Raw genomic sequence first — 27,558 nt, 5'->3', positions numbered from 1 at the left:
CTTAGTGGAATGATTTTAGTATAAAATTACTTTTTGGCTTTTAAATTTAGTCCACATTCATAGCAATAAAATAAAATCCCAAATCCAGGTGTGCTTTTGAGGAAAGTGTCCAGGGCAATTACCTTCTGATAATGGCGTCCTGTGCTCAAGCTTTTTGTCTGGGGAATCTTAAAATCTTTTCCACACAAGTAGATAATGATGTTCCTTTTATCGGGGGTGAGAGGTGAAGTGGCTGATGTCTGGGCATCCTCAAGAGATAAAGAAAACTCCAAGACCCAGGTGTCTCCTTTGTTTTCCCCCTTCCCGCCCTTCGTGGTTCTTTAAGTGAAGCATGGCCGCCCTTCTATTGATTTAAATACCTCCCTCTCATGTACTGCTTTCCACTTTCCGCTTTTTTAAGAGCATGAATGAGAGGAGTTTCTGTGTCATATTTCATGTGGGAAAGAGTGGAGTTTCACAGAGGGGGAATGGCTTATATACACCTATCAGAGTATATGCATCTCCTGGTAAATTTCGCTCTTCTGTGTTACACAGTAGAGCTTACATGTGGGTTCCATGAGTTCACGAGCGAAAAGTGGTTGGAACAGTGCTCGGCACAGGGCAGGCCATCTGTGAGCCGGGACCGTCAGAGCAGAACCCAGGGTCTCTGGATGAGCCGCATCTGGAGTGCGCCCTCTCTCATGCTACTGGTTGGAATGCGCTTCCCTTCCCCCCACCCAGCCAGGCTTACCCAGATCCTTGGGATCCGGTTTACGTCCTATCTCCTTCCTCCAGGAAACCTTCCCGGTCCAACCAGCCATCAGTTGGCAATCTCTCTTCATAACTGCGGTGTTCTCTCATTTCAGTTCAGCCACCTTGAGCTGAGCACGGGCATGTTGTCAGGTAGGCCTCATTGGGCACTAACTCACACCCTCTCCTGTGATATTGTGTAACTGTCGTATGAATGTTTGTCTTGCGTCTGGTGGGATTATTGGGCCTTGGGGGAAACGCTCAGACCTATACATCCCCCAGCCCCAGGAATGGTCCTGGACATGCAGCAGTTCAGCAGACGCTAAGGGTAGAGGATGTGCGTGGGGGGCCAGGGGGTGCAGAAGTGGCTGAGCTGTACACATTTTATTGATAGAATTGTTGAATCACACTGAAGTGGTACGAGGTCTGGAACAGAGTCCTGAGGTTCCATTCTTGCGTCCGCCACGCACCCTCTCCTGTTCTGCAGGAGAGAGGTCACTGTGTATGGAGGTCACTCGGTCAACAGAAGTCACGGCAGACACAGCTCTGTCATCGGGCAAGGTGATAAACTCTCAGGTCCTGCAGGTGAGATGGGCCGTGAGGAAACCTACGACTGGGATTCTAGGGCTTTGCAGGGAAAAGAGGGCACGTAGCAGCTCTGGGGGGCCGTGAACATTCGCTGACTCCGTTTGTACCTAGCGGCCATCTTCTGCTCCAAGGCTGTTCCAGGTGCAGGAGTGTCCTGAGAGGTGACCCTAAGACATGCACCTGGTCTCTCCACCCCTCCCCTGCTGGGAATGCACACGGTCAACCTTGTGTCTCTTCCACAGTGTTTATTAGACATCCAGCCCCGTCATCCCGAGGGCCAGACCCCCTCCTCCTGCCCCCACAGCTGACTTTCTCGGTGGCTGCAGCGTGTCCAGCCAAGGTCGGCCACCCTCTCCTGGTCTCCCGATGGAACTGACTGCAAAGGTGAGAGCCACTCACGCTGTTTGCCCTTCGCTTTCTTCCAGGATCTTCTTCCCAGGAAGCCACCCGGTCCGAGGCGTGCAGGTCATGAAGGTCGGCAAGCTGCAGCTGCACCAGGGCATGTTCCCGCAGGCCATGAAGAACCTGAGGCTGGTGAGTGTGAGCGGGGTGGGGGGAGGGCCTGGTGAGCGCGCGCAGAGGGAGACCTGGTGGCACGCAGCGCGGGGCCGCTCCCTGTGCCCCCTTGTGACCTGGCACATGTGTCACCACACACACACACGCACTTACATGCACATGCCCGTACATGTTTCACAGCCAGCTCCAAAATCACACGGTTTGTGATGTTTGCCCATTTCTGTCATATAAACGTGCCCACCGCGGCTGATTTCAGATCCCCCAGGGAAAATTGGCCAGCTCCCCAAAATCGGCACCAGTTTACAGTCAGCTCTTGTCAACCGGCCTTCAGAGCACCCTGAACCTGGGCCCTGGTCCATGTGAGCCCGCCACCCTTGTGCTGACCTCCCCACCCAGTCCCCACAGAATCCTGACCATAGTCCTCTGTTACATCGGCCTCCCCCCCGCTCCCCGCAGTCCAGCTTTGCAGCCTCTACCGCCTAGAGCCCCCCCCCGCCCCCCCCGGCCTCTCCACGTGGCCAGCGTACACTGGGCCACCCACTGTCACCCAGGACACCTTGACCTGGTCACACTTAGGTCTTTACCAAGACCCGACCACCCCTTGGGTGGCCCAGCTGCAGGGTAGTTTTCTCCCTGTGCTCCTCCGGGTGTGCGACCCTGCCGCAGAGCGCTCACCCCGCGGCGACACCTCTGACAGCCACGGGCGGGGTCCAATCCACCGCAGCAAAGCCAGTATCGCAGTCAGGAGAGTCCAGTGGACTGTTCGGTTTCCCAGTGCAGGTGAATGTTATGTTTAGACGATACCGTAGTCTCGGAGGGGTGCACCAGCATTATGGATATGGATATATATATATATCTATATATATCTTAATTTAAAAATACTTTCTTGCTAAAAAATGCTAACCATCTGAGTTTCCGCGAGTCTGAGCTTTCCGCTGCTGGAGGGTCCGGCCTCCCTGCTGGCGGCTGCTGACTGGTCAGGGTGCTGGGGCTGCCGGCTGGCGGCCGTGGCACTTTCTGAAAATAAGACAAGTCGGCCTCAGCGATGGACTCTTCCCCTCACGAGCGATTTCTCTGGAACACGCGGTGCAGCCTGACCGCATGGGACCCGTGGTAGAACTTCCTTCAGGGCTGAGTCCGTCCTCAGACCCCGCCGCCGCCGCCTCAGCCCGGCCGGTGTCCCGTTCTGCGTCCTCCGCGGTCACTTCCGCCGCCGCCGCCGCAGCCCGGCCGGTGTCCCGTTCTGAGTCCTCCGCGGTCACTTCCGCCGCCGCCGCCTCAGCCCGGCCGGTGTCCCGTTCTGAGTCCTCCGCGGTCACTTCCGCCACCTTCACGGCGTCTTCACCAGGAGGACGTTCCTCCTCCAGGAACCGTGTGCTCCTCCGTTCAGTGTGATGATGAGATCTCAGCCCCTCCGTCCCATCTTCGGATCCCACTCTTGGTCCCCGTTCCGTGCTGTTTCCACCACATCTGCGGGGACTTCCTCCCCTGACGTCCCGAAGGCTTCTCGAAGGCTGTAATCCACTTCTCCCAAACCCCAGTGAATGTTGGTATTTTGACCTCTTCCCACAAATCACAAATGTTCCTAATGCATCTAGAATAGGTGAAATAGAAAGGTGAATCCTTTCCAGAAGGTGTTTTACTTTGCCCAGATCCATGAGAGGATCACTATCTGTGGCAGCTCTAGCCTAATAAGGTGTATTTCTTCAATAATAAGATTTCAGAGTTAAAATTACCTCATCTGTGGGCTACAGAATAGATGTTAACAAACATGAAAACAGCACTAATCTCATTATCCATCTCCATCAGAGCTCTTGGGTGCCCAGGTACAAGGTCAACGAGCAGTTATGTTTTGAAAGGAATCTTTTTTTTTCTAAGTAGTAGGTCAGAACTTAAAGTCACTAGTTTAGTTAGTGCCTAACGAGAGAGTCAGCCTGTCCTTTGAGGCTTTGAAGCCAGCACTGACTTCTCTAGCTATGAAAGTTCTAGATAGCATCTTTTGCCAGTCTAAGGTTGTTTTGTCTGTATTGAAAATCTGATGTTGAGCGTCACCACCTTCATTAATTCTCTTAGCGGGACCTTCCAGAAAACTCGCTGCGGCTTCTCCGTCAGCACCTGCTTCCTCACCTTGTACTTGTACAGAGACGACTTCTCTCCTTAAGCCCTGTGACCCAGCCTCCACCAGCTTCACACTCCCCTTCTGCAGCCTCCTCGCCTCTCTGAGCCTTCACACACTGGAAGGAGCCAGGGCCTTGCTCTGGGTCGGGCTCCAGCTTAAGGGGATGTCGTGGCTGTTGGGTCTTCTGTCCAGGCCCCGGACTCTCTTCCCATCAGCTGTAAGGCTGTTTCACCTTCTTGTCATTCGCATGTTCACTGGTGTAGCAGTTGTCATTTCCTTCAAGAACTTTCCCTTTGCATGCACAGTGTGTCTGACTGCTTGGTGCAAGAAGCCCTCGGCTTTCAGCCTCTCAGCTTTGACATGCTTTCCTCTCTCAGCTTAACCATTTCTTTCTAGCTTTTGATTTAAAGTGAGAGGCGTGTGACTCTTCCCTCCATCTGAACACACGGAGGCCACTGTAGGGTTATTAATTGGCCTAATTCCCCATCTCAGGGAACAGGGAGGCCAGGGGTAGGGGACGCCAGTTGGTGGAGCAGTCAGAGCACACATGATATGTATTATTTATATAATAGTACATTTATTATGTGTCTTATGTGGGTATGGTTTGTGGGGCCCCAAACCAATTATAATGGTAACTGTTAATATCTCTGCTCACAGATCATATAACAGATGCAATAGTGATGAAAAAGTTGAAATATTGTGAGAATTAGAAAATGTGACCCAGAGACACGAAGTGAGCAAGTGTTATTGGAAAAGTGGCAGCCACAGACTTGCTTCACAGCGTGGCCGCAGACCTTCAGTTACACGCACACACACACACACACACACACACACACACAGTACCTGGGAAACGCAATAAAGCAGGAAAACGAGGTATCCCCGATGTCCCCAGGAGACCAAGGACTTTGCCTACCTCTGTAACCAGTCGGGGCCATACCAGGTACCTGGAACTTAGGAGGAGTCCTTGTTGGAGGAAGGAGGGGTGGTGGGAGAGAGGTCAGGGAAGTGCCGAGAAACCAAACGGGAGAGCCGGCCTATGTAGGAAGATAGAAAGATCAATGTTTATTCACCCCCTCCATGGGCCCCCGGTGCCAGCGGCTCACTGCTGCCTTGGCCCTTCCCCCTGACCCCCAGCAGAGAGTGCCTGTCCCCCGAACCTCGGCCTCCCCCCCATGCAGCGCTGATGTGCTCTCCTGGCCCAGGCGCTGGCGGGTCTCAGGGAGGCCTGCCTCATGCGGAGTTACGGGTGCGCTTGAACCAGGGCCTGTGCTTGGTCCATGGAAGAGCGACAGCGGAGAGGCCCAGGCCCTCCCTCGGGGTCTCTCAGGGAGCTGCCCAGGGGCTGGCCTGTGACATGGCCGGCTGCCCACATTTAGAGGAGAAAAGTAACAAACTGCTTACGGGATTCTTAAAAATGAAATTTTTTTTTCATTTATCCCTAGTGCTGGTTTTTTTGGATTATTTCTTTATTTGCTTATTTAATTACTAGCTATGTTTGCTTTCCTGATCTTTCACTGAAATACGACATGGTGGACAGGAAGAGCACTGGGATTCCTGAAGGCACAGGGCACTTCCTGTCCTCCTTACCTTGTCTGACACCTTTACTCAGACCGACGGAGGAACACCTGGCCGTCTCTTACAGTCTCAGAGAAGACTGTCCTTTCTGGACTGGCTGATAGATGGCAGCTGGTCAGATCCCTTAGGCAGAAAACTACATATCAACGGTCTACTGTGTGAAAGTTTTGACAGCAAAATAATGTGGAGGAAATTTCTCATGTATGTGATGGACCCAAGCCAGGGTCCCCTGCAGGTCGTTTTATAAGTGATCAAACTAATCCTGTATATCTCTGTGGACTCGAAAGTATCAATACTGCTCATCTGTACCTGGTCTTGCCAGGTTCTCATGACAGATGAGGTCAGCGGCACAGATATTTTCATTCCCATTTGAAAACTGAGGGGCGGCTGGGTGGCTCAGTCAGTTGAGCGTCTGACTTCAGCTCAGGTCATGATCTCGCCGTTCGGTTCATGAGTTCAAGCCCCACACTGGGCTCCTGCTGTCAGCGCAGAGCCCGCTTCCGATCCTCTATCCCCCTGCTTCTTGCCCTCAGGCATTCGGGAGCCTGGCTGGAGTCACACTGAGGTGGAACCGGGTCTAGTTTCTTTAGCTAGAATGTCCATGAAATTCTTGTATTAACCTGAATAAGACCCAGGGCTGTCCTTCCAATTTACGGGAGGAGGCAAACGTGTAAACAAGTCACTAAATCCAGGCCGAATCCAAGGGTCGTCTTTTCCTCCAAGCAGCCAGTGAGACAGATGAGCTTCCTCCGAAGGACCCCGTGTGCAGAAACCCCTTGCGGTCCTGACGCCAGCTCGGCGGCGACGCACATCTCTTCATTCATCGCAGCGCTGCCTCTGTGCACAAGTCCACAGGGAGGCCTCTCGCAGCCTCAGCTGCAGAGGCGGGACCCCAGGCAGACATTTACATGTGGATTCACGGGGTCACGTGGGCTGCGCCAACACTGTGGCCGTCGCCGGCAGCCTGGCGACACTCCCTGCCCTACTCCGTCCCACTGGCCCTGTTCCATGCTGCCTTCCTCACATCCTGCTTGCAGCACCCCTCACCTCCAGAAACTTCCTCTGTTAACTGTCTTGGTGTCTCCTCCTCCTGAGACCAAAGGTAAACCCCAGCCCGGACCTTGAGAGCTCCAGGTCGGCCCTGAGGCCTGGGGTTAAATCACGGCCGGACCCCAACCTCCTGTTCGGCTCTGGAAGTCACTGAGTCCCTTACCAGGTTTTGATTATCAACCAGAATGCAGATGTGGCCGGGCAGTGTCACCCGGTAGAGCGCTCAGCTCAAGTGAGGAGGTTCACGTGACAGTCCCGTGCCTTGAAGCGAGTCTCTTAGTCCCTCGGAATCTAGTTTCCTTATTTTAAAATGGGGATAATACGTGCCCCGAAGAGTGGTTCTTGAGGCAGTGTGTGAGAGTGCTGGGCCTGTCCCTTCGGCTAACATGTCTACGGCTAGCAGACCAGATCTTGTCTGGACCCTTCTGACCATTTACTAGCACAGTGAGGGTTTGGTCACCCAGTTCGGGTGGCAAGGGCTTTGCTCCGCCAGCAAGGGATTCTGGGACACCAGCTGGCTGTCCTGAATTCTGACACCATCTACCCAGAGATGGCATCAGACCCCACAGGTTAGGGGCTCAGCCCCACAAGGCCACCCCCCACTGCAGATGCTGATGCCAAGTCCAGTTGTCACCTGAGCTGCTGACTGCAGGCTACACAGGTGGAAAATCCCAAGGACCCCCTCCTTAGGTTCAATTAATTTGCTGGAGGGGCTCAGAGAACTCCAAGGAACAGCTTGCTTATGACATCACCGGTTTATTGTAGGAGGCTGTAAGTCAGGGACACCCAGACAGAAGAGAGGCCCAGGGCAAGCTCGGGACACGGCTCTCTCGGAGCTCACACTGTCCCTCCATCTCCATGTGTTCACCAGCCCAGAAGTGTGTTAAACCCCATCCTCTACAGAGGTTTTTATAGAGGCTTCATTACCAGGTGCGACTGATTAAATCACTGGCTGCTGGCAAGTCTTCAGCCTCCAACCTCTCCCTTCTCCTAGAGGTCAGTCACATGCTTCGTTCTCCCGGCAACCAGCCCCCAGCCTTAGGTGCTTTCTGGAAAGTCACCTTATTAACGTAACAAGAGACCCGTTTGGCACTTGGGAAAGTCCAAAGGGTTTTAGAAGCTCTGTCAGAGGGTAGGATGATCAAGTTACTCCCCCTTCTATATGTGTGTGTGTGTGTGTGTGTGTATTACAAAGTACAGTATCACTCAGGCCACACATCCATTTCCCCGCAAGCTCACAGGACCCCGGAGTCTAGGCAGGAGCGGGCCAGCTTCATTGTGCAGAAAGCCTCCCTTCCCAGCTCTCTCCTGGCTCAGGTGACCCAGGGAGGGGAGAAACTGGTGTTCTTTAGGCTAGCATCCCTAGATATTCGTTCTCAGAAACTCTGCGAAGAATAGGACGAAAGGGCCTGAAAAGCATGTCAAAGACTGATTTTGGAGCAGAGATGAGAGAGAAGTTCAGAAACAGAAATCTGTGACAGATTCCACCCGGCCTGCCTCCTTCAAGAAAGGGACCCCTTGGCCCAACAGTGGGCTCTCATCTCCAGCAGGCTCAGTGCAAATCTTGCGATTGCTGCCGCCACCACGGGACAGTCCTGGGGTCCCCTCACCGTGCTTCTCTCCTGCCGTCTCCTGTGTCTGATCTGTTTCCCTTCTTTTCCATTTGTTTCTTGGAAGAATTCTGTTAGCATCTAATTTGAGTTCTTGGAGCCCCGGGGCAGCCGCCCTGTTCTGGGCTGTCCTGTCCCTGGGCTGTCCTGTCCATGAGCCTGTTTCTGCCCGGCGAGCTCTGCATGCTGCCGATTCCCGCCTGGGGCCGGGGTAACTGCCTTCTTAGCCATGCCCGTTAGCCGTTGCCCGTGGGCGGTTCCTGTTAGCCCAAAGCAGGTGGGAAAAAAACAGACTTCTTCTCCCTCAATTATCATTTTTTATTTAGATGTAAACGTTTTACCTTACACTATATTGTTTCCCTTTTCATTTCGTATTGATGAAGATTTTACATTTTGAGGATCTCTTTAGCACAGGCCACAAGTCCGGACACCCCTCTCCATCCCACACGGCTCTTAGCTCTTCAGACACGGCCAGAGAAAGCTGAAAGCACTGCCATACTGGCCTCTGGTATAGACTACTCCTGTCTACACCCTAAATTTAAGCCCCCAACGCGGCTGATTTAGAGCACGCGGTTCTCTTGTTCCTGTTCCTTAATCTGCTAACCTCGTTGATCACCTTACTGAGAAATCTGGTGAGAACCACTGACTTGTTAGAGGAAACGCACCTATACACAACAGCTTGTACACTGGGTGGGGAAAGGGGACCCCGGGGCTGCCTGGAGCCTCTCCTTGGACTCTGTAAGGGCCCACAGCCTCCTTAGCATGTGGGAGGGCAGGGTGGACAGAGGGAGGGCAAGAAAGCATGACAGACATTTGTGCCATAATCATCAGTGATGCTTTCACAGAGTTATTTGAATGTCCCTTTATCTGAATGCCTCTACTGACCTCCATATAGAGAGTATTAGTTTCAAGTGTATGTTTCTGAGCCAAAATAAGAGAAATTAAGTAACAGAATGGTCAATAAAATGAGAGTATAGTGATTAAGTCATATTAAAGGAAACAAACAGAAATTACCTACCAGAAAGTATAAGCTCAGTACAAATAAGGAGCCAAGTGGGGAACACAGACTCAACCTCGCAGTGTTTTCTCCCCATTATTATCTCTTCATTCACCTACTGGAGCAATGTCAGAGAAAGCCAGCCAAATACAGAAGGTTTAAATAAAATTCAGAATCTCAACAGAATATCCAGCATGTCCAGATTTGAATTGAAAAATCACTGGTCAGACCACGAACTAAGAAGATCTCAATCTTAATGGAAAAAAAAGAAAAGACAATCAGCAGGTGCTAACAGAGGTGTTAGAATGATCTGATGGATGTATTAAAGCAGCCATTATAAAAATCCTTCAGTGAGCAATTATGAAACACTCTCAAAACAAATCAAAACATAGAAAATCTCAGCAACGAGACAAAAAATATTAAAATGCAAATAGAAATTTAAGAACTGATAAATACAATTACCAATATAAACCAACTGACGCTTTACAAAAGAATGTAGAGGACAGAGGAATGAATTAATGACCCTGAAGACAGAACAAGAGAAGCTACCAATGTTCAAAAACAGAGGGAATGACTGAAAAACAAAAAGGTAAAATTGAACAGAACCTCAGGGACCTGTGGGATCCGGTAACAAAGACCCGACATTGGAGTCCCAGAAGGAGGAAGGAAAGACATGAGGGTGGAAAGAGTACTTGAAGAAATAATGGTGGAACCATCCAAATTAGAAAGAAAGAAAACTGTCTCTCTTCACAGATGACATGATCTTATGTGTAGAAACACCTAAATATTCCATTAAAAAACTTAAAACTAATGAACTCAGCAGGATATAAAGTCAACATGCAGAAGTCAACTGTGTTCTTATACAGTGACAGTGATCAATCCAAAAAGGAAATTAAGGAAACATTTCCATTTACAATAGTATCTAACAGAACAAAATACTTAGGAATTAACCAAGGAGGTAAAAGAGTAATACACCGAAAACTATGAGACATTGATGAAAAATTAAGACCTAAATTAACGAATAACATTCTATGTTTATGATTGGAAAACACAAGATGTCAATACTACTCAAACAATCCACAGAGTGAGTGCAACCTCTGTCAAAATCCCAATGATTTTTTTTCTAGAAATAGGAAACTCTGTCGTAAGATTCATGTGAAACTCAAGGGACCCCAGCAGATAAAATAATCTTGAAAAAGGAGAAAAAAGTTGAACTCACACTTCCTGACTTCAAAATTTACTATGAAGCTACAGTAATCAAAAGAGTGTAGTGCCAGCATAAAGATGGCCATATAGACCAATGGAATAGAGACCCCAGAAACACACCTTCACCTCTATGTTCAAGTGATTTTTGACCAGAGTACGAAGACCACTTAATGGGGAAAGGACAGTCTCCTCAACAAATGATGTTGGGAAAACTGGATACACACATGTAAAAGAATGAAGTTGGACCCTTACTAACACTTACCAAAAAAAAAAAAAAAACTCAAGATGGTGCAAATACCTAAATATAAGAGCTAAAACTACAAAACTCTTAGAAGAAAATGTAGAGGAAAAGCTTCATGATATTGAACTTAGCAATTTCTTATGTATGACACCAATGCACAGGCAACAAAAGAAAAAATAAATTGGACTTCATCAAAATTAAAAAACTTTTATGTATGAAGGGGCACTAAAAAGCAACCCACAGAATAAGACAAAGTTTTTGCAAATCACATATCTAATAAGGGATTAAAATCCAGCATATATGGAGAACTCCTGAAACTAAACAACAAGAAAACAACCCAGTTAAAGATGGGCAAAGGACTTGATGAGACATTTCTTCAGAAAAGATTTACAAATGGCCAAAAAGCACATGAAAAGATGCTTAACATCACTATTCATTCAAGAAATGCAAATCGAAAACCATAACAAGTTATCACTTCTCACCCTTTAGGATGGCTATGATCAAAACCAAACAAAAAACAGGAGTCTGTGTGGATGTGGAGAAATTGGAACCCCTGTACGTCACTGGGAGGAATACCAAGTTGTGCAACTGCTATGGGAAAGAATATGGTAGTTCCTCAGAAAAAGGAAACACAGAATTACCACTGGATCCAGCTATTCCTCTTCTGGGTAGACACACTAAAGAATTGAAAGCAAGGATTTGAACAGATATTTGTACCCTAGTTCCTAGCAGCATTATTCACGATAGCAAAAAGGTGGAAACGTGAATGGATGAATGGATAAATTGTGGGATTTGTACACGTGCAATGGAATGTTATTCAGCCTTAAAATAAAAATGAATTCTAACACATGCTACAACACGGATGAACATTATGCCAAGGGAAACAAGCCACATACAAGAGGACAAGTACTGTATGATTCCACTTAGATGAGAGACATAGAGGGCCAAAAGTGAAGAGACAGAAAGTAGAATAATGGTTTCCAAGGGCTGGAGGGAAAGGGGAGTTACCGTCTGGGATGATGCAGAAGTTCTGGATACAGATGGTGCTGATGGCTGCACAAAAATATGAGTGCACTTAGTGTCACTGTACATTTGAAAATGGTTAAAGTGGTAACTTATATGATGTTACGTATATTTTACCACAGTGAAACATTTTTTTTAATGTTTTATCTATTTCTAGGAGAGAGAGAGAGACAGTGTGAGCAGGGGAGGGTCAGAGAGAGAGGGAGTCACAGACTGAAGCAGGCTCCAGGCTCTGAGCTGGCAGTCAGCACAGAGCCCGACGCGGGGCTCGAACTCGCGAATCGCGAGATCATGACCTAAGTGAAAGTCGGACGCTTAACCAACTAAGCCACCCAAGCGCCCCTGAAACATTTTTTTTAAAAAAAGAATTGGTAGGGGTGCCTGGATGACTTGGTCAGTTGAGTGTCCAACTCTTGATTTTGACTCACGTCAGGATCCCAGGCTTATGGGACTGAGCCCCATGTGGGACTCCACCCTGAGCTGGAGCCTACTTAAGATTCTCCCTCTTCTGGGGCGCCTAGTCGGTTAAGCGTCCGACTTTCACTTAGGTCATGATCTCACGGTTCGTGGGTTTGAGCCCCGCGTCGGGCTCTGTGCTGACTGCCAGCTCAGAGCCTGGAGCCTATTTCGGAGTCTGTATCTCCCTCTCTCTCTGACCCTCCCCTGCTCATGCTGTCTCTCTCTCTCTCTCTCCTAGAAATAAATAAAAAGATTTAAAAAAAAAAAAAAGATTCTCCCTCTTCTGCCCCTCTCCCCCCCTCCAAAATAAAATAAATAGAAAACAAAAAAGAAATAATGATAGAAAACTCTCTGAAATTGGGCAAAAGACCTAAACTGCAGATTGAAGAAGCGAAGTGAATACCAAGTAGGAAAAATCCAAAGAAATCCACAGAGACTCATCATAGTCAAATTTGTGAAAACTAAAGACAAAACAATTTGAATGATGGTGGTTTTCTCGGCAGAAACCATGGAGGCAGATGAAAATAACACGATTATTCAAGGACTAAAAGAAAATAACTCTCAACCCCAAAACCTACATTCGGCAAAAATACCCTTCAGGAATGAGGGGGACATCAAGACCTTCTCAGATGAAGGAACAGTGAGAACCTGTCAGTGGTGGGCCTGTTCTAAAGGGGTGTCCTCTAACCAGAAAGGACACGATAAAAGGAGGACTCGCAGAACATCGGGAAGGAAGGAAGAACACGGTGCACAAAGATATGGATAAATAAAATAGGTTTCCCCTCTCGAGTTTTCTAGACCATGTTTGACAGTTGAAGGAAAAATTATAAGCCTGTGTGATGTGGTTCTGAATGCATTTAGTAGAAATTTTTAGAACAGTTATATTCCAATTAAGGGAAAGTAAAAGACATAAAGGGGGTAAGGCTTCTAAGCCTTCATTTGAATGGACAAAACGGAGACACCAGTACAGTGTGATGTTATGTATATGTAATGTGAGACCTGGGGCGGCCACTAAAAAGGCTCCACGAAGAGATACACGCTAAATCTCTGTAGAATGGAATTCTAAAATAAAGGAACTCCAGAATAAACAGAAAACATAAATAAAATGGCAGACTTAAACCCTGATATAGAATACTACATTGATTATGTAAGTGGTCTATGTAGGAAACGTAAAGTGTCTAAGTGCACCAGTTAAATGACAGAAATTAACAGAATGGTTTTGTTAATCACCCACTGTATGTTGTCTGTATAGCGATATAGGGAAGCTGAAAGTAAAGGACGGAAAAGAAACATATGAGCAGAAGTAGTTACATTAATATCAGATAAGGTAGATTTCAGAGCAAAGAAAATTTTACTAGACACAGAGCAAAACATTACATAATGGCAGAAAGTTCAATTTACCAAGAAGACATAGCAATCCTAAATATGTATGCATCAAAAAACTCAGTTGTAAAATGTGGGAAACAAAAACTGATATAACCGAAAGGAGAAACAGACAATAGGCTTGTGGATACCAGTACAGCTGGGGATATCCACACCCCTGTATCAATAACCGGCCAAACACCTAGACGGAAAATCAGCAAGAATCTAGCATTTCACCGTACCATCAACCAATAGGATGTAACTGACATTTATAAGACACTCGACCCAATAATAGCAAAATACATGTTCTTTTCAAGTGTCTACAGACTGTACACCAACACAGACCACATGCAGGGCCATAAACAAGTCTCAAGAATAAAAGGATTCAAGTCATACAAAGTAAACTCTCTGACCATATAGAATTAAATTGTAAATCAATAACAGTATTTGGAACAAAGCCAAATCCACACCACCTACTTCTGTCTGGGACTTGGTTTGCCCCTAGAATTATCCCAATATCTTCATTATTTAACTGAGGAAACTGAGGCTCAGAGAGGCGACATGACTTCTTCAGGGTTTCTCAGGTGCTCAATAAATACGCACTGGATTGATGAGCTAAACGTAACAACATAGCGCAGCTCTTTTACTACCAGTGGAAAACACAGCCCTGAGCTCACCACACCTGTAACCCCTCCAGAGGCTCCCTTGGGCAGCTGGACCTTCCCTCCCCAGACACCTGGCACTTTCCATCTCCCTTGATCACAGACGGCCCTGTTCTGATTCTGTCTCCTGGCTGTGTCAAGTCCAGCTCATTAGAGCTGTGCAGACGACATTTAGTGACTGAGTGGATAGATATTTTCAGTAAGGAAATTTTCCCTCCCAGGAGGACAGGTCCATCCAGTGGACCCTTACGCTGAGTTATTCGAGGTGTAGACCAGAGCAGGGTCAGCAGGGTACGGAGTTCGGGTGCGTCACCTAAGGCTGCGGAGTCTTCTGCTGCCCATTGTACAGAGCTCGGAGCTCCAGATGTGTTGCAGGTCTGGCTGCTTACATTTCCTACTTTGGATGCTTCAGACTATACTCCCCTCCCCCACCCCCCTCTGCTTTCAACCCCAAAACGGGCAGAATAAGAAAACCTGCATTTTCTCCTCTTGTGATGTGATCCTAGAGCTCCTTATCATGCACACATTTCTTTTCCCTCTGATTTTTTTAAGTTTATCTTGAGAGAGGGAGAGGGAGGGAGGGACAGAGAGGAAGGGAGAGAGAACCCCAAAGCAGGATGTGGGGCTCGAACCCATGAACCATGAGATCATGCCCTGAGCCAAAATCAAGAGCCGGACGCTTAACCAACTGAGCCACCCATGCGCCCCTCCCTCTGATCTTAAATCCATATTTAAATCACACTTGGGGAAGTCATTTATTAGATTCCCTCAGGCTCATGGTAGAGAGTAAATGAGATCCTTGATAAGCTTAATATATTTGTATTAAAAATTAATAAGAAAGTATTGTTTGCAACTTTAAATCATAATTTGAGTTCACCTATTTAACATAAGACCACAATTTAAAAATTACTCAGGGAAAAAAAAAAAAGATATGATGAGATTGAAATCAGTCCTGGGGCCCGGCCTTTATTCCTGAATGACCCACGCATGTCTTGTGGCAGTCAGTCAGTGCTGCCATTTCTCGTGTGACATTTAGAGTCAGTACATGGGGCGACAACCCCCCTTCGGGGCTTCAAATGAGTCCTCTGTGGAAGATGATGTGGAGGCTCTTTTTAAATGCTACAATTATAAAAATAAAATTTAATGTAAAGAGATAAGCTTTTCCCAGCGCAAGCGGCTCCAATTTTATATTCCCTTAATCTGTTTTATATACCGCTGCAGGAAATTAAAATTGTCCTTTCCGTCTGATGTGCGCGTGCGGGGCAGGTGGGAGGGTCTGAGGGGACACACAGAGCAACAGGAAACAGTTGCTCTGGTCTGTCAGGGATTTACCGTAACTTCGGTTTGGGGGGGAAAGCCCTCCTCGCCGTCCCGCTGGGCTGAAGGGCTGTGGCCCCCGAGGAGATGTGGGCCCACGGCCACAGGGTGCTCCCGTCCTACATCACCGGGGCCCGTTCCCCAGCCCACAGGTCAGCCCGCTGACGCCCAAGACGAGGGCCAGGTAGGTAGGCCATCGCCAGGCCTGTGCCCCTCCTCACGGCCCGTCCACCCGGGGGACAGTCATCCACACAGATGCACAACACGGGCTCGGACGCACTCTGCGCATCATGGATCCTACTTCTTCCTCTCCCGCCTGCTCTCTCCCACCCCGCCATCCCTCATGAAATTATAATGTCCACTTGGTCCTTGTACTTCTTGGTGTCATCTTCTGGACAAATGTTGCATATCATTTTTCAGAGCCCTCCCATCAGCCCAGTGCCCCAGCTAAACCCATTCGCTCTCTGCGTCCAGCCACCCCTGTGCATAAACTCTTCTTCATGTCTCGAGCCTTGTACGTAATGCCCGGAGGTTGCTCCTGCCCCACGTTCGCCTCCCTTGCCCGAGTCGCCACCAAGAGCACCGTGACTGGGGAGCTCCCCCTGGATGTCTCAGAAGCCACGTCCGGGTCCAGGGACCCTCTGGTCCCTCCCCTTGGCCATGGAGACTGGCTTCGGGTGCAGGCCGCATGGTGCGGTCGTGGAGGGAGCTCTGACTCGAGTCCTGAGAGTCGGCACTCACCCCGCGCCCACGCGTCAGGCTGTAACATGGGGACTCTAGGCCAGCTGGTCGTGGTGGCCTTCTGGTAAGGAAGCAGGCGCGGAGGCCTGGCAGCGAGGCCGGGGGGAGGCCAGCTGCCCCTTCCTGCCCGCGGCTCCCGATGCCCGACAGCCACAAGCCTCCCACTGGCGCTTCGGCGCCTGTCCCAGCAGGGCCGCCCCTTTAATGAGCAGGAAGGCGCCGGACCGGCCACAACTAACCTTAGCTCGAGGTGCAGACCTCAGTTTTAAGGCTGGAAGGGGGAGGGGCGCCTGAGTGGCTCAGTCAGTTAAGTGTCCGACTTCGGCTCAGGTCATGATCTCATAGTTTGTGGGTTCGAGCCCCACGTCGGGCTCTGTGCTGACAACTCAGAGCCTGAAGCCTGCTTCGGATCTGTGTCTCTCTCCCCCTCCCCTGCTCACGCTGTCTCTCTCTCGCTCTCAGAAATTAAAAAACAGGGGCACCTGGGTGGCTCAGTTGGTTAAGCTCCGACTTCGGCTCAGGTCATGATCTCACAGTTCGTGGGTTCGAGCCCCGCGTCGGGCTCCGTGCTGACTTTCAGCTCAGAGCCTGGAGCCTGTTTCAGAGTCTGTGTCTCCCTCTCTCTCTGACCCTCCCCTGCTCATGCTGTCTGTCTCTCTCTCAGAAATAAAAAATATTTAGGAAAAAAAAATTAAAAAAGAAAACAAAACATAAAGCTGGAAGGGGGAAGGGAGTGAACACGATGGCGGGAGGAGAGGCAGGCAGGCGTGAAGGCGTGCACAGCAGCCTCACCCTGTCAGAGGGCTGTGGAGAGGACACTTGTCACTTAGTCTCTGAGCCAGAAGCACAGGACATCTCAGGGGGAGACACCTGGGGAAACACGACCAGGAAGGCAAGAGGAGCCGGGCGGGGCGCCCTCCTGGGCCACAAGGCCAGGGCCCCGCCAGCGGAGGCCCCGGGACGGAGGCGAGCCCTCCCGCCGGAGCCTGCCCGGTGTCTGGACCGCGCGTCAGGGGGCAGGGCGGAGGGGCGTCTCCCTGCGTGGGGAGAGGCGTCCCCCCGGGCTTCCGGCCCCTGCATCTTCCTCTGCTGAGCAGAAGGCAGAGAACGTCCCAGAGCTTTCGAGTGAGAGGCGCTCCCCTCAAAGACTTGACGCATCTCGGGTCTCTCACTGCAGCCCTGCCTTCAGGCCGCTCTGCCTCGGCCCTAAGGGGTCTAGATGGACAGGGGACCCAGAGCGGAGCCCGCAGGGGGATGAAATGGGACACCTTCGTTCCCAGAATGGTTTCAAACCTCTGTTTTTGATCTGTCTGGAGGGATCTCAGCTTGGCTTCGGACAGGGTGGGGGCTGCCTCCACCTCCTCCCCTCCCCCGCCCCCAGGCCAGGCCCACTCAAGGTAATCAGAACCTTCTGGGTTTCCCAGCTGGGATGTCACCGGGTGACGGGCCTGTCGGTCTGCAGGGTGGCGTCTGGACTCCGTGAGGAGCACTGCTGTCTTCCAGGCTGGAGCCCGGGCCCCAGCTGGCGGCTCTTCCCCTTCCGGTCTCTTTCCTCCCCCCCAGCAGCTCCACGCAGACCCCTCTGCCTGCCTCTTTCCCTTTATCGCAGCGTGCGGGGGACGCAGGACGAGGAGCCAGGAGCACATGCTGGAAGCATCCCCGGGCCTGGCCGCTTAGCTTCCCCGGGCTCTCCGTCTCCTCCCCCAGAGAAGGAAGGGGTCTGAGCATGCGACCCCGTAGTTTTCCAGCGTTTACGTCTCTCTCTGCAGAGGTCCCAGGAGTCCCTAGGAATTTCTCTTCATGCCCAGGAGTCCCTAGGAATTTATCTTAAGCCAATATTCGGCAAAGGCAAAAGTTGGAGTATCTATGTCATACCAGTTTTTGTCAAAAACTGAAAGTGATCTAAATTTCCAAGAGTAGCTTAGTGAACTATGGTCTGTAAACATGATAGAATTAATTGTACACAGCCATTAACATGGTAATTATGCTGGCTATAAATTACCACGGAATAATAAATCGCTGCTGGTGTTTGTTGAGCGCGTACTGTACCAGTCATTCTCAACCCCAAGGGCACATTAGGATCCCCCGAAGCCCAGCCTCACCCCCCAGGGCAGGGTTTGGTTAGACCTGGGGGGGGGCGGTCTGGGCGTTAGTGTCTCTTGGGAGGTCCCCTGGTTGGTAACACTTCACAGCCAAGGCCGATGGCCCTGTGAAGACACATCCACGTTCAGCACGAGGCACCCGTGCCCCTCCCTTCCTGCTGGCCCCCTCCTGGGCAGCTCATGATGACTTTCCCTGCACAAATATCATTCTCTATAACAAACCATCCCAAAGGTTAGCAGAGTAAAACCACCAACACAGATTCCGTGGGTCAGGAATTGAAGCAGATGACAGCAGGGACGGCTTGCCTCATTTCTACAATGTCTGGGGTTCGGCAAGGAAGACGGAAAGCTGTCTGTCTCCTGGCCAGTGGCTGGAGTCACCTGGATGCTTTATACCCGACTGGGGCTCGAACTCACCACCCTGAGACCAAGAGTTGCATGCTCTTCCAGCTGAGCCCGCCAGGCACCCCCGGACACGTCCAGATGTTTCTGGCACCTAGGCTAGGATGTCTCGAAAGATGGGCTCGGCGAGCACAGTCAACCAGAGGACATGCACACGGCCTCTGCGTGGGCTTCCTCACAACCTGGCGACTCCTGTCTGCAGGAGCGAACATACCAGAGCACGAGGCAGGGGCTGCATGGCCTTTGTAACCCGGCCTTGGAAGCCGATGTGTTCCTTATCCTCTTCTTACTGATGTGGCCACAAGCCCACCCAGATTTCAGAAATCTTACAGAGGCAGAATGGGACACGGGGAGTGGAAGAAGCGACTGTCCAAATGCTGACACTGTAATAGGATGTGAAAAGAATATAAAAATGCAGGTACATCATAAGCACAGCACACAGATGAGAGCTGAGTGCAGCAGCAGCAATGAAGCTTGATTTTAAGGTGATGGCAGCATGCATCTCGTCCTTAACACTACTTCATCATTTTTACTGGTTATCCTTGAGCCTAAGCCCCCATGGCCCCTGCAGTAACAACCCCTGAAGGCTGCTGTTGGACACCACACCTGGCACAACTCGGTGAGAGTGTGCTGTCCACAAACACCACAGTAACGACTCACCTGCCCCTACTGTGTGGCTTGGGGACTCACAGCACTGCTCACCCTGCAGATCATGGGTTCTCCACGCTGCTAAGCATCATGGGAAAGAGATGAGCGGGGAGGGGCCCACTTCCTTTCAGGTCAAGATGCTGCTGGCTGGACCCTGGAGACCCCTGGACCCTGAGGCCTCCACCCGGCCTGTCCCCAGGGTGTCACTAAAGGCTCTGGGTCTCACCGTAAGAGAAAATTCAAGGACAGACCAGACACACAGGTTGAGAGGAGCAAGTAGGAAAGTCTATTAAAGGGAGTGTGTGTTCTCAAGATGTGAGCGAAGGCGAGCTCAGGGGAGAGCTGCGTGTGCCGGGCTTCAGGTCTCTGTCCCGTATTGATGGTTGTTAACTGGAGGGTGGGCTACTTCTCACTGGAGGAGGGGATCTCTTGGGAGCAGGGTCTCGTGCCCTTTCTCCCTTATGCAGTTTGAGGTTCTGGCATTCTCCGTCTTGGGCCTGCCTGGCTTGATCCAGTTGCTTGTGGCTTTGTTCTGGAGTGGTGCCCGGGCAGGTCTCTAACCGCCCCCTCGAAGAGCTGGCCATGACCCCCCCCCTTTGTGGGCCTCCAGGCATCCTGCTAACCCTACCTAACCGCCTGCTCTAACATAATCCATCTTCTTTCTTTCTCCAACAGGCGTTTGATATTATGAGAGTGACGCACGGCAGAGAGCACAGCCTGATCGAAGACCTCATCTTGCTCTTAGAAGAATGCGATGCCCACATAAGGGCATCCTAAGGGGGCACAGGCAGAGGCAGGGACGGCTCACACCCACATCGGACGCCTCGTGGAGGTCACCCACGCCGCCCTGTTGTGCCGGCCGCCCCGCCGCAAACGCTAGGCTGTGTGTGTGTGTGTGTGTGTGTGTGTGTGTGTGTGTGTGTGTGTTGTGTGTGTGTGTGGGTAAACAGGCAGACACACCACATGCAAACCACAAGAATCATTAGTTGTAGAGAAGCACAATAATAATAAATACAAAAAGGTTGGCTGAATCTGCCATTGGTCATTCTTTGCTTCGCTTACTCGTTGGCGACGATAATGTTCAACAGCTCAACACGAAAGCCAGAACGTTCTAGTAAAAGCATGGCAGAGTAAGTCGAACTTCCTCCTTCGATATCTGGGGGATAATTGGTCAATGTTTTTACAAGCAAAAACTTAATGTCCATTTTGTCAAGAAAGCAGAACTTCAGGTGTTTTCTTTACTGTTTGTAGTAAATGATATGTGTGTCCGTTATTACTCCCCACTACACCTCTAATACAGAAAGTTCTATCCCGAGTCCTAGAAAGAAGTCATTTTAGGTGTTATTAGAGAAGCACAGGAAGTCTTCATGGAAAATAAATGTTTTCTTCAAATGTCTTGCAGCTCTGTGTATAACTCTTCTGTGCATTTTGTAACCCTTTGTATAGGTCTTTTTTTTTTCACTTGGAATTTTTTTTCTGCGATCCCTCCATCTGTGGCTTGGCGTGTGGCTCGCGTCTCGGGGCTCCCTCAGCCTGCACACAGCTCAAATCAGGCTTGATTGTGCCGCCTCCTCTCACTTCCCAATCCCATGCTTGCTTTTCCGCCTTTCTGCATCAGGCAAATTCAGGAAAAGGTGATTTGTTTCAAGGCTCCGTGGCCCTGTGAGCAGTTCGGTCCCTCTGGGTCAGATGGGGCTCAGGCAGGAGTTGCAGCTCTTGGTTCCGGCAGCGGTGGGGTTCCCAGGGAGGCTCCCCCCATCCGCGCCGTATTCCACAAGCCAGGAAAGGAGCGGCTTCTGGGCAATGGGGTCACGGCCCCTCGTGCAGGGAGAGACAGGGCCTCCGGCCACGTGGCCACGCCAGGGCCAGGCGCTGCCAGAGTGACACGGGGACACCCGATCAGGCTGGAAGGGACCGACCTTACTCTGCGGCAGGGAAGCCGGAGTCCACTGGCCCAGTGCCTGGCAATTGCTCTGATCGTGGAAATGCACTCAGGGTCGGGCTTTCAGGGCACTGGGCACCTTGCTGTCAGCGGGCCTCTGCTCCAGCCGCAGTCAAGTATCACGGGTATCTCCGGGGCACGTGGCGCTTCTAATAACCACCGCCGCGTGACACAGTAGGTATTCTGAAGCCCATTTTATACGTAAGAAAACTGAGGCCCAGCGTCAGCGCTCTGGAATCCCTCCTGACTTACTGAGTCCCCTTGAGAGAGTGGCTTCATCTCAGTCTTTATGAACAACCAACTCTACCCAATTCAACAAATACATATTGAATGGTTACTGTATTTTTAGGAAAAGGCAATACAAAGACTGAGTAAGTTAGTACTCAGAACGCATACTGTTTGGTGTATTTGTATCAGTGGCTCAAAATAACACTTATTCATGATTCTATACATTAGCGCTGGGGCTGACAGTCCTGGTCTGGCCCAGGCGTGGCTGACCTTGGCTGGGTACGCCACCGTCTGCAGTTGCCCGTGGGTCAGCTGGGGAAACGAGGTTGACTGGGGTGGCCAGGCTTGTGCACCGGGCCGCGGGACTCCAGGAGCACAAGGAGGCAAGCCCCAGGGTGCGAGCACTTCTTGTATCTACTTGTGTCGCATTTACCAATATCCCATGGGCCAAGCCATTCCCAAGGCCAGCCCAGAGTCTGGGGAGAGGGGGAGAGCCTCCTCCCTCAGTCATCCCGCTGCATGGCATGGAAATGTGGAGAGGAAGGCACTGTGACCATCTATGCATCCACGTTACAGAACTCTGAGTGAATCTGATGACATTCATAGACCTTCTTTCTAGAAACCCATACACTTATGAACAATTTGCTTTTAGGATCAGGGACTCTTAAGCTCTCCGTGGCCCATCAGTGGACTCCCTGGAGTCCTTCGCCTAATGAGAAATAGATACGCTACCTTTCGAAAGCACTGATGGGAATTACGTTGGCTTGTCATTTTAAATTCATTAGGGAAAGGAAAAAGCCATAACAGAAGGTCGGGGTAGGAACTCACACACCAAGTGAGCAGAATTCGCTGAGAGAACTCTTGTGTTTGCCAATTTTCTGAGTGAAATTTATCAGTCAGTGATGATCCTGGACAAAGAGATTTGCCCTCAGGTCTCCTCGAAAAAGCATGACAAGCATTTAAATCCCTCTCAGCTCACTTCCCGTCGCCTGAGAGAAGGGCCCTTAAGAGGCAGGGGCCCCGCTGGTATCAACTTTCATAGATCGTAAACTTGTAAGCAGTGGTAAACATCTAGCGAGCATCTTTACAGCAAACTAATTTTGGAGAAGGGGGAAGGGGACAGAGAACATAATTTAAAAGCCATGTCACCGGCGGCTGACGATTTATTGCTGCCCCAGCCTCCAGGACTGCTATTTCATTAATCCATAGGTTGGAGCGGCAGGCTCTTTTCACATCAATAACTTGACGCCATTAGCTGTTCCTCTGGGACGGGAACACATTTAAACTGAAAATGAACACATCGGGCATAATTTATGGCCGTGCCACGTGAATGCCAAGGGTACGGGGAGGAAGGCTGCCTGGAAGGCCCGCCCACCCTGGGAGCAGAGGTCAGGCTTCCTCTGGCCACGCAAGAACGCTGGGCTGCAGAGAGGATGGCCACGGCGTGGCGAGGCCCGCCAGCCACCGACCACAGAGGTCCCTCCGTCAAGCTTCAGGGCGCGGATGAAAGAGAGAGCCCTGTGCGGGGGGCCTCCTGAGTTATGTCTCAAGAATTCTCTTCTGGCCCAATCAGGAAATGACGTCACACTCAGAGTAGCCCACAAAGTGGAATTCCTGAGTCAAGGGTAAACGCTTGACGTCCAGCATCGTCGGGCTTACCTTGAGAGGGTTTGTAACGGTGCCTGCCTCCCCTCAGTCCTGCCAACACGGTGGGCTTTTTCAGCTTTTGAAATTTTTGCTAAGCTCGTGGGTGAGAAATGGTATCCCAATGTGCTTTGAATTTTCTTATTGGCGAAGTTGTGTCTTCAAATATTTAAAAGCCTTTCGTCTAACTTTTTGTGAATGCTATTATTCGCCTGTCTTCTGTCTGATTTTCTATCAAGTTGTTGTTTTTCCTTTTTTGTCTTTTTTCCCCCTCATCTTTAATTGTTTCTATATTTGAAGATACTCTCTTTATCTGTATTTAATCTCTCAGTTTGTCACTTGTGCTTTGACTTTTCTTTAATATTTTGCTCTGAGCCCCTTAGGCTAGCATTTTCCAGACAGCATTTCATAGGAAACCTACTCCAGGATAAACCGGGCTCCCACTGTAAAGTTAAGCACCACGAATCCTCCTCAAATGGTTCTTGATTCTTAGCTGTTCCTGAGTTGAGTTGATACCCTAAAAGAACCATTCTTCTTTAAAAGATCATTCTACAATCTTCCTGTTTGCAGCCAGCACCTTGCCTGGTCACGTTCTGCAGCTCGTAGAACTTACCATCCTTGAACTGTCCTGCCTTATTGGGTTGCCTCAAGCTTCCATTACACCGATCTGCTTGTCAGAGAATCCCCGGGTTCAGACGTGGTCCACCCCACTGTATAGCAGTAATTAGAGACTGGGATTTGGCCAATAGAGCCAGAACAGCAGTCTGTTGATTCAGAGGCATGATGAGTCCAAATGGCCACAAAGCGGTCTCTCCGTGATTAGGGAGCCATTGTTGTATTCCCTGGAGGATTCATTTCTCCCTTGGAAACTAAGGCATGTAATCTAGCAGATCTAAGTCACAGGGCTAGGAAGCAAAACTTCCACAAATGCATTATTAACTGTAAGCATGAGAGAAAATGATTTACAGCCCTTTTTAAGAATAAGTGCCAACTTCACGTATTTATTTTTAATAGAGGGGCACCTGGGTGGCTCAATCAGTTGGGCGCCAACTTCAGCTCAGGTCATGATCTGTGAAGTTTATGGGTTCTAGCCTCCTGCTGGGCTCCGTGCTGACAGCTAGCTCAGAGCCTGGAGCTGCTTCAGATTCTGTGTCTCCCTCTCTCTCTCCCCCTCCCCTGGCTCATGCTCGCTCTCTCTCTCTCTGTCTCTCTCTGTCTCTCTCTCTCCCCTTCAAAAATAAACAGTAAAAAAATTTTAGGACCTACTGGATGACTGACTTCTCTAATTTTCTTTTTTAAGTGTATTTGTTATATTTTTATTGAAGTACAGTTGACATGCAATGCTACATCAGACATGTACAACCTAGTGATTTAACAACTCTACACATCTGCTATGCTCACAAGTGTAGCTACCATTTGTCACCACATGCTATAACAATACCACTGACTATATTACTTATCCCATACCCTTCATCTCTGTGACTTATTAATTACATAACTGGAAGCCTGTACCTCCCACTCCCCTTTACCATTTTGCTCATCTCCCTACCTACTCCCCTCTGGCAACCACCCATTTATTGTCTATATTTATGGGCATTTCTGTGTTTTTCTGTTTGTTTTGTTTTTTAGGTTCCATATATCAACAAAATCATATGGTGGTATTTGGGTTTTTTGATCTGAATTATTTCACTTAGGATAACCCTCTAGGTCCATCTATGCTGTTGGCAAATGAAAACATCTCATTCTTTTTCATGGCTAAGTAATATTCCATGTGTGTGTGCATGCACACCACATCCTCTTTATCCATTCATCAATCAATACTTAGGTTGCTTCCGTATCTTGGCTATTGTGAATAGTGCTGCAATAAACATAGGGGTGCATGTATCTTTTGAATGATTTTGTTCATTTTGGGGGGCTAATTACCCAGTAGTAAAATTGCTGGATTATACGGTATTTCTACTTTTAAGATTTTTAGGAAATTCTATAGTTTTCCACAGGGTTTGCACCAATTTACTATCCCATCAATAGTGCATCAGGGTTCGCTCTTACCCACATCCTTACCTATATTTGTTCTTGTTTTTTTGTTTTGTTTTAATAATGGCCATTCTGACAGGTTTGAGCTGACACTCCACTGTGGCTTTGATTTGCATTTTCCCAATGATGAGACATATTGAGTGTCTTTTCATGGATCTGTTAGCCATCTGGATGTATTCTTTGGGGAAAATGTTGGTCCAGGTCCTCTGCCTATTTTTGACTGGATTATTTGTAGGTGTTGAGTTGTGTAAATTCTTTATATAGTTCAGATGTTAACTCCTTACCAGATATATCATTTGCAAACATCTCCTATTCCTTAGGTTCTCCTTTTGTTTTGTTTGTTAATGGTGTCCTTTGCTGTATAAAACAAGGTTTTAATTTTGGTGTAGTCCCAATAGAAACTTTTATTTTTGCTTTTCTTTCCTTTGCATGCAGAGGTCTATTTAAAAAAAAAAATCTTGCTAAGGTGGATGTTAAAGAGATTAATGTTTTGTTCTAAGAGTTTCATAGTTTCAGCTCTCGCATTTAGGTCTTTAATCCATTTTGAGCTTATTTTTATGTGTGGTGTTAAAAGATGATCTAGTTTTATTCTTTGCATGTAGCTATCTAGTTTTCCTAGAACCATTTATTGAAGAGACTGTCTTTTCCCCATTGTATAGTTTTTTCTCCTTTGTTGTATATTAATTGTCCATATAAACATCATTTCTGGACTCTATGTTCTGTCCTATTGATCTATGTGTCTCTGCTTGTGCCAGTACCATACTGTTTTGATTATTACAGATTCACAATATATCTTGAAATCTGGCATTATGATACCTCCAGCTTCGTTCCTCTTTCTCAAGATTGCTTTGACTATTTGGGGTCTTTTGTTGTTCCCTATAAATTTTAGGATTATTTGTTCTAGTTCTATGAAAAACACTGTTGGTATTTCAAAAGGGATTTCAGTGAATGTGTATATTGCTTTGGGTAGTATGGACATTAGAGCAATATTAATTCTAATCCATTAACATTGTACGTCTTTCTATTTGTGTTGTCTTCAGTTGCTTTCATTAGTGTTTTATAGTTTTCAGAGTATAGATCTTTCACCTCCTTGGTTAAGTTTATTCCTAGATATTATTTTGGGTACAATTATAAATGGAATTTTTTAATGTCTCTTCCTGCTACTTCTTTATTAACATATAGAAACACAGCCAATTTCTGTATATTGACTTTATATCCTGTAACTTTACTGAATTCATTTATTACTTCTAATAGTTTTTTGGTGGAGTCTTTAGGGTTTTCTATGCATAGCGTCATCGTTTGCAAATATTGACAGTTTTACTTCTTTCTTACCATTTTGGATGCTTTTTATTTCTTTTTCTTGTCTGATTGTTATGGCTACGACTTCCAATACTATGTTGAATAAAAGTGGGAAGAGTGGACATCCTTGTCTTGTTCCTAATCTTAGAGGAAAAGCTCTCAGTTTTTCACCGTTGACTATAATGTTAGCTGTGTGTTTATCATATATGGTCTTTTTTTATGCTGAGGTTATTCCCCTTAAACCCACTTTGTTGAGAGGTTTTTTTTTAATCATAAACAGATATTAAATTTTGTCAATGGCTTTTCCTGCATCTATTGAGATGATCATATGGTTTTTATCTTTCAACTTACTAATGTGGTACATCACACTGTTTTGTGCGTATTGAACCATTCTTGCATCATCCCCAGAAGAAATCTTGCTTGGTGGTGGTAAATGAATAGAATGAATGAAAAGAAAAGAGTAAGTATTAACTCTCCTTTAAATGTTTGCTAGAATTAATCTGTGAATCTATCGTATCCTAGACTTTTTTGTTGGGAGATTTTTTATTACTGATTCAATTTCATTACTAGTAATCACTCTTTTCAGATTTTCTATTTCTTCCTGATTTAGTTTTGAAAGATTATATATTTATAGGAATTTATCCACTTCTTCTAGGTTGTCCAGTTTGTTGGCATATAACTTTTCATCCTAGTCTCTTATAACCTGTTGTATTTATGTGGTGTCTTTTGTTACAGATTCTCCTCTTTCATTTCGGATATTATTCATATGGGTGCTCTCTTGATGAGTCTGGCTAAAAGTTTATCAACCTTATTTATCTTTTCAAAGAACCAACTCTTGGTTTCATTGATCTTTTCTATAGTATTTTTAGTTCTCATTTATGTCTCTTCTAATCTTTATTATTTCCTTTCTTCTACTGACTGCAGCCTTTCTTTGTTCTTCTTTATATAGTTACTTTACATGCAAGATTAGATTGTTGATTTCAGATTTTTTTTTTGTTTTTTGATGTAGACATGTATTTTTTAAAAATATAGTTTATTGTCAAGTTGGTTTCCATTTAACACCC

The 27,558-nt window shown here is 48.1% G+C and overlaps 1 protein-coding gene across 3 annotated transcripts in view; it reads left to right on the top strand.

Annotated features, from left to right (window-relative positions):
- The window catches only part of SMYD3 (SET and MYND domain containing 3), a 695,636-nt gene extending 674,893 nt beyond the window's left edge, over positions 1 to 20,743 (top strand). For all 3 annotated transcript variants that reach the window (XM_039237506.1, XM_039237507.1, XM_039237508.1), the window contains 2 exons: positions 1,743 to 1,851; positions 20,023 to 20,743. In XM_039237506.1, the coding sequence (XP_039093437.1) occupies positions 1,743 to 1,851; positions 20,023 to 20,124 (211 nt within the window). In that variant the 3' untranslated portion in view covers positions 20,125 to 20,743. The remainder of the gene's footprint in view (positions 1 to 1,742; positions 1,852 to 20,022) is intronic.
- The last annotated feature ends 6,815 nt before the right edge of the window (positions 20,744 to 27,558 follow it).

This window comes from Hyaena hyaena, unplaced genomic scaffold, assembly GCF_003009895.1.
Source record: "Hyaena hyaena isolate Hyena2069 unplaced genomic scaffold, ASM300989v1 scaffold_127, whole genome shotgun sequence".
Classification (NCBI taxonomy): Eukaryota; Metazoa; Chordata; class Mammalia; order Carnivora; family Hyaenidae; genus Hyaena; species Hyaena hyaena.
This window is presented reverse-complemented; position numbering and strand designations above follow the sequence as displayed.